General features: G+C 47.6%; 1 protein-coding gene across 1 annotated transcript in view; it reads left to right on the forward strand.

Moving 5' to 3' along the window:
* SGIP1 (SH3 domain GRB2 like endophilin interacting protein 1) overlaps nucleotides 1–7,195 on the forward strand; it is a 115,698-nt gene extending 108,503 nt beyond the window's left edge. The window contains exons 20-24 of the mRNA XM_018563096.1: nucleotides 1,768–1,900; nucleotides 2,014–2,216; nucleotides 3,500–3,564; nucleotides 5,079–5,243; nucleotides 6,828–7,195. Of these exons, the coding sequence (XP_018418598.1) occupies nucleotides 1,768–1,900; nucleotides 2,014–2,216; nucleotides 3,500–3,564; nucleotides 5,079–5,243; nucleotides 6,828–6,850 (589 nt within the window). The 3' untranslated portion in view covers nucleotides 6,851–7,195. The remainder of the gene's footprint in view (nucleotides 1–1,767; nucleotides 1,901–2,013; nucleotides 2,217–3,499; nucleotides 3,565–5,078; nucleotides 5,244–6,827) is intronic.
* Nucleotides 7,196–7,616: the final 421 nt, after the last annotated feature.

A 7,616-nucleotide genomic window follows, 5' to 3' on the forward strand; every position in this document is an offset into this window, starting at 1 on the left:
CTGACCTGAAGAAGGGAGGTTTATTCTCGAAAGCTTGTCTTTTATATATTTTGTTAGTCCAATAAGAAAGGTATCATTGCACACTGCAATACTGCGTTTCTGTTTTGTTTTTTTACTGGACTAATGCGGCTTACCCATTCATATTGCAATATATATATATACCCTGTTTCCCCGAAAATAAGACCTACCCCGAAAATAAGACCTAGTTGTGACCTTTCCCAGGGCCGGTGGTGGCAGAAGGGGAAACTTGAAGAGCCGTGGGAGAGAATCGGCGATGCCAGCGCTAGAGGAAGCGAGGCGGCAGCGGAGGGAGCAGAGCCGCATAAGCCGCATGCCTCCTCTATAGCGCCGGCTCCTGTCACAGGCGGAGTGATACCAAATGCACTCCGCCTGTGAGGAATTGATAGTGAAAGCATGCTTTCCTCATTCTGGCCAGCGATTGGTTACCAAATTGCTCTTGGAAAGGTACGACGCACCCCTGATTGCCCTGATCAACCTATTCTTACCTTTGCCATTTTGGATTATTTAATTTAGATTTGCATTCATTTTGGATTGTTGTACATAAAAAAAAAAAAAAAAAAAAAAGACCTACCCCGAAAATAAGACCTAGTGTGTTTTTTTGAGCCAAAAAAAATATAAGACAGTGTCTTATTTTCGGGGAAACACGGTATATACACACAGACACATACATATTTATTTAAAGTTTCCCGGTGTGCCGGTGACATATCTTTTACTATGTATATGAGCGGTGCCATCTGCTTGTTGCTGCAGCACCCATTGGAATAGTACAAGGGACTTGCCAGTCAGCTGTGTAATGGGATTCATCTAATACATCCTAATACATCCTCTGTGCCGATGCCGAGTATTTGGGTGAGTACTATTACTCAACCAAATGCTCCCAATACCGGAATTTCCTGTATCAGGAAGCTGGGCAGCAAATCATTACCCTCCCCCCAGCTTCCCGATTGGCCAGGAAGCCGGCTCCATGCTCCCTTGTCACCAGGGAGCATAGAGGTGGCTACCACCGCCAAACAGAAAGCTGGGGGGAGGGTAATGATTTGCCCCCTGGCTTCCTTTTCAGCCGGGAAGTCGGCTCTGTGCTCCCTGGTCACTTGGTGAAGAGGGAGCGCGGAGTCGGCTTCCCCGGCCAATCAGGAAGCCGGGTGGCATGTAGTGACGAGACGCCCCGCATCCTGATTGGTGCGGAAGCTGGCCAATCAGGAAGCCAGACGCTGAGCCATTGCCCTGCCCCCGTGATTAGGCAGGAAGCCAGCTCCGTTCTTCCTCCTCACCTGGTAACGAAGGAGAATGGAGGCGGCTTCCCAGCTAATCAGGAATCCGGGCGGCGAGTCATTACACGCCACCCAGCTTCCTTAAAGGAGAACTATGGAGGCAACTGGCCGATACCGGCAAACAAATATCGGTACTCATACTCAATACCGGTGAACCGGTATCAGTGCATCCCTAATCCTAACCCTTCACTACTCCATCCAAAAGGGGGGGAAAAAAACGTTTAGCTTTGGAAATGCTGTACAGCAGGATGCCTGTGCTCATCCCCCGCGCTCTCTCATTTTTCTGTGAAATGAATGACACATCATTGGGCTTTAATTAAATCCGCCATCAGCGGAGAGGACACCGCGTGCCTCACAGATTCCGGCGCTGAAACAAACAATCCCACAATTTGGCTGCACTGTATCCTGCTGGAGCAGATTGTTATGTGAAATCGGACGGAGTGACTGACATTGCGCGTATTATTTTATCACTCAGCGACAACACACAGGCAACTCCGAACGCAAAGGAATTCTGGGTGAACATGCCAAACCTGATGACCCATCTGAAGAAGGTGTCGGAGCAGAAGCCGCAAGCCACGTATTACAATGTAGACATGCTGAAATATCAGGTAACGGCCTCGGTGACGGAATACATGTCATGCCCGTCCCTGAAAAACCGGATGAGAATCTCGCAGAGTGTCGGTTGTAAGATATCAGCATTTGTCTCTTCTTGTCTTCCCAGGTATCCTCCCAGGGCCTTCAGTCCACTCCTCTGAACCTTGCCGTAAACTGGAGGTGTGACCCCACCAGCACAGACCTCCGAATAGATTACAAGTACAACCCTGAGGCCATGACCACTCCCGTAGCGTTGAACAATGTCCAGTTCATTATCCCGATAGATGGTGGAGTAACGAAGCCGCAGGCTGTACTGCCCCCCGCTGTCTGGTAAGTGACACTACGTGGTTATGTGTAAAGAAACACTGCTGCCAGACCATTCATTTCATGAGAATTCTACGTATTACCTTGCGTGGACATCCAAAAACCCCTAAAGCCGGCCACACACCTCTAGACTATATGCAGATTGTCTATGGTCACATGGAAAAAGTGCAGCAGATTCCTCCATCTACGCTACACTGTGTGGATGGGGGAATCTCCCGCTGGGCCAAGTTTCAGTATCTTGCTAGTCGGCCCTGCTGGCTCTCAGAACACAGCCGGCATCCAATCAGATTGTTCAGGTATATTGAGATCCGCCGACATGACGACCGCGCTTCCATGAATCATGGTATCCATTCTCTTTATAGACTAGGGGTAGGCAACGTCGGCACTCCAGCTGTGGTGAAACTACAAATTCCATCATTCCTTTGCCTCTGGCTGTCAATGCCTCATGTGTTTTGTAGTTTCATTACAGCTGAAGTGCCGAGGTTGCCTACCCTGGAGTTATGTAGTGAGGGGAGGGGTGGAGGAGCTGTGCCAACACAGACAGTAATTAGACAAATAGAGAAACCGGCTATGATGTGCCAGAGGGAACTGGAGTAGTCACATTTTTAGCAAGTTGTGAAGCACATGGCAAGGAAAAAAAATCATTTATAGAAAGTAAAACATTCTGCAAGAAAGCATTTGAACGGCTTCAGCTCCATTTACTTAATAACCTCTGCACACTGCAAGTGTCTTCTTACACGAGCGGCTACCGCATAATACAAATCAATGACTAATGGTCTTTTTGGTAATGTCAGGGGGGGGGGAAATGGCAGCAAGGGGAGCAGATCTGGAGTGTTATAAAGATAGCTATAATATAAACACTTTGCTGGACATAGCAGAGATGTGGGAGGGGCCTAGCAGGCCCCACCCACTACAGGGGCGGAGACCAGACCAGTCTCCCTGCACAAAGAGAGAGAGCAGCAGTGAGCAGTCTTTATTACAGGAGGAAGGGGCGGAGACAAGACCAGTCACCCTGCACAAGGTGAGAGAGCAGCAGTGAGCGGTCTTTATTACAGGAGGGGGCGGAGACAAGACCAGTCACCCTGCACAAGGTGAGAGAGCAGCAGTGAGCGGTCTTTATTACAGGAAGCTCCAAGTCTCACACTGGATTACTAAGGGTCAGGGAAGAATACACATAGATCTCATATTTACATTCATTTAGCATGGAGTTTAGCTGTACATAGCGTAGGTTGTGTAGAACGTGTCTCCTCTATCATCAGTTGATTTTTTGCTTGTTTTGTCCATTCCAGGAGTGTTGAACAACAGAGGATATTATGGAAAATTCCTGATATTTCTCAGAAATCTGAAAATGGAGGTAAATGACGTGTTTCTCCAGCGCTCCGGCCAGGATAGATGTGTATTAAACGTTTGCATTGTATACATCGGGTAATTGTATCTGTTACATTGAAGTATATCTGTAGTCTCGGTTTAAGTTGAGCTGGACCCGGCGCATCGCACCGTTGGCTTTTTTTTTTTTTTCTTTACAACTTTATTGAAATGTCACTCGTGACATTTCATTAAGTTCCACCCGCACAGCGCGGTGAGCTGCCGTTCTTCCACATGGCGCTGCACTGAAAAACAGTTCTACGCGGCGTACTTTCCTTTTTTGAGCGCACATCACCGCGTCATGTTGGGGTGAACTGAGCTGATTGAAAACAAAGTAGATTGCCTTGTCTGTGCAGCCTGTCCGGCCAGCACGGCCCCAATCCCTCTGGTGTGAACGGGGGCCCTAATTCAAGGCGTGCATGAGATGGCACACTCAGCACGAGTGATGGCGAGGAGAGATTGGCGCCGTGAATCCCAAATCTGCTGGAAGTTTAATGGACAATTTATATTACAGATCTTCTCATATGGAACAGTTTGTTTTACCACAGAGACCCATTGTGCTAGCATAGGAAGGAGGGTCTTCCATTTGAGGACAATTACCTTTCATACAAGTTTACAGGTGGATCTGACCTGCATTGGAGCCGCATTGAGAGAGTTTAGCATTCCTATAGACCCAGATGGGAATGCCAAACCCCCTTGAAGTGAAGAGTCCGGCAACTCAGGCCCTAATAGTCATTCCCCCACAGCATCAGCAAGTCGGGCTTCAGTCCTTGTAGACACAGCTTAAAGCAGAACTCTGTCCAAATCAAATCTTAAAGGAGAACTATGAGGTGAGTGCTTTTCACTCACCTCATAGTTCTAGCCGACCTGTGACAATGAGACTGTCACAGGTCGGCTCAGTAGATCGGGAGGTGAGCGAACACATACCGGCGTTCTCTCACCTCTCGATTCTGTCACGGCTCTCTGACAGGGGAGGGGCTGGATTCCCCCCTCCGATCCTCCAGCGCTGACTGGCGGAACGGACGGGGGAGGGGCGGGTACAGCCGGCTCTGCCTCTAGATAGGCAGAGCCAGCTGTCACTCACGCAGCTGGGCGGATCCCGGCATAATTGTCGGGATCCGCTTCAGCTGCGGCGTCTCAGTATACCGCGAGCTAGGGTGACGGGAGGACGCTAGTTTGTGTCCTGCCGTTACCCTAAGGAGAACTATGGAGGAAAGCCCTGACCCAATAGTTCTCCTTTAAGGGTAAACAAATTGCCCGTGCATGACAAAGCACAGTAAATCCCCCTTCCAGCGGCACATACTCTGCTTTACTTTGCTCCCCAACATTCATCTGGCAAGAGCAGGAGATATGAGCTAGAACCGTAACACTGTCATCCTTTATGTAAATGCAGCTTTTGTATTGTGAGATTAAAATATAATGAAGAAGTCTCTCCGGAACCTTTCTCAGTCCTCAGGCCGTTCTGGGAACACTTCCGTCATCTTTTGTTTTTCCCTCTTGCAGGGGTCGGCTCGCTGCTTGCACGATTCCAGCTATCAGAAGGCCCGAGTAAACCAGCTCCATTAGCCCTGCAGTTCACTAGTGAAGGGTCAACGTTGTCCGGCTGCGACATCGAGCTGGTTGGAGGAGGATATCGCTTCTCACTTATTAAGAAGAGGTTTGCAGCAGGTATGGAAGTGTGTGGGATTGTGGGGGGGGGAGGGGTTTGTAAGCCTGCAGTCCATTTGTATAAAAATCTGTATTTATTGGATTCTCAGATGGATCTGAACATGAGGCAGCACACGGCGCTAGATGTACTAGACTGGACACGGCGCTAGATGTACTAGACTGGACACGGCGCTAGATGTACTAGACGGCGCTAGATGTACTAGACGGCGCTAGATGTACTAGACTGGACACGGCGCTAGATGTACTAGACTGGACTGTACATCTGTGTCCAGTCTAGTACATCTAGCACCCCATAGTGAGGGGGATTTATCAAAACTGGAGCAGAGGAAATCTGAAGAGAGAAGCTGATTGGTTGCCCGGGGGAACTGCTCCAGATTTTCTCTGCTCCAGTTTTGATAAATTCCCCCCAATGAGTTTCAAAATATCAGTTTTACATAAAATGACTTTTGTAGAGAAGTTGTTTTTTTGGGGGGTATTTGAGAACTTTTTGCATGTACACATTTGTAAAAACCTTCCTCAGCCCCCACGGCTGCCCCCTGATTTGATAGATCTGGCTTCCTCCTCCAGCAAGTGCTCACTTACCTTGTCCAGTGGCTGTGGCTCCCTGCTACGGCTTCTGCCCAACCAGTAAAAATCTAGCGCTCGGCTAATGTCCCATAGACTTGAATGGGACATACTTGTAGTCTGTGGGAGGCAAGCAGGCACACCTTGCTTAATGTTTCAGTCTTGCTTAACTACCTATTGAGTTACTGACCCAGAACCGGTGTACAAGACAGTTGGTTGAGGACTGCCGTCCTGCATACTTCCAGGTCAGTGACCCGCTAAGAAGGTGAAGAAGATGACAGCCATGGGGTCTTCAAATACAAGCTGGCAGTGAAAGCTACCCTATACCTATCCTGACTGGTGGCAATAAGCAACGCCTTTCGCTTCCCCCAGTTTTCATCAATCAGCCCGTGTGTTTTATTACACTGTATTGTACATACATGTGTTTTATTACACTGTATTATACATACATGTGTTTTATTACACTGTATTATACACGGGTTCATGCTTACAAAAAGTTGAGATTTTTTAAAAAACAATGTAGCCCTGGCTGCAGTTCTGCCCTCTGTAGTACCTCTTTGCTGCCACTAGGTGTCCTCTGTCTTTCAGCCTGAGTGACACCCAGAGACATATGACCAAGGACATACTGCGAGTGCATGGCATTGTGGATCTGCCACCTAAGGGGGTGTCACCGCAGTACCATGTACCCGCAGTGTAAAGATACAAAGCGCGGCCCTGACATCTCCATGTCGGTGCCACTCTCTTTATCATTGAGAAATGCTCAAGCCAGGAATAGTTATGAAGAGAAAGGGGGACCTCTGCTCATCACGTGACCCTCCGAAAGACATCTGAAAAAAGGAAGTATTATAAACCGCATAAAAGTCACACAGGGGGTGCCTATAGGGGAAAAGGGGTCCTCTGGGGTGGGGAGGGAGCCTAGAGTTAACCTTTAAGAAATGATCAGTTCCATAAGAGTCACCTTTTAGTTTCCTCATCACTTCTTTTTTACCCAACATCACCAAAATCTTTTGTCTCTTGAAGGAAAGTACTTGGCTGACGTCTAGTCGAAGACCGCCCACAAGGAGCAACAATCCCCCCCACCCCCCGATCCGGTTTTAAATCAAAGCTAAAGGAACATGAACTCATATTGGGAAACCTGGGGAACTTCTGCCGGAGGGCTCCGTCCGTTACAGGCCGAGCACTTTTTCCTCAGAGTCCTTTGTGTTGCCCCGCCCTGCAGTATTTATTTCTAGGTGTAATATTGTTGATGGTTTTAAACTTGTAATTATCGTATTTGTAAATTGTATTTAATTCCGTAAGGCTGTATTTTGGCAGTTAGACTCTCGTATCAGCATTTTACCATGGATTCAATGGGTGTAATTTAAACGGTTATATAAAAAAAAAAAACATTTAGTAGTACTGTTGAATGGCACACTGCTTATGGAGATAGATTTTTTTTTTTCTTTGTGTATATATAGAACTAAATCTATAATATCGGTAGTCGTTATAGGGGTGCCTCCTTTGCATCCTTGTCTATGCACATGACGGCGATCTCCAAACCGGCGAAATGTTTGGACGTGACATTTGCATGACACTAGAGCGGCAACAGGAAGCAGAAAAAAAAAAATCAAGCATCGAAGCAAAGGTGTGTGAACAAACCAATAAAGCTTTCAGATACAAAAAAAAAATGGGCCAGTATAGCAATTGTGTTTTATGAACTCAAATCTGTATGAATCATACCAGCAGCAATGCATTGTGGGTCATAAGGAGATCCAACAAGAGCCCCAGACAATGGAGGCATCTATGAGGGGGGGGGGGGGGGGGGGAAAC

This window comes from Nanorana parkeri, unplaced genomic scaffold, assembly GCF_000935625.1.
Source record: "Nanorana parkeri isolate BGI_ZX_2015 unplaced genomic scaffold, ASM93562v1 scaffold630, whole genome shotgun sequence".
Taxonomy (NCBI): Eukaryota; Metazoa; Chordata; class Amphibia; order Anura; family Dicroglossidae; genus Nanorana; species Nanorana parkeri.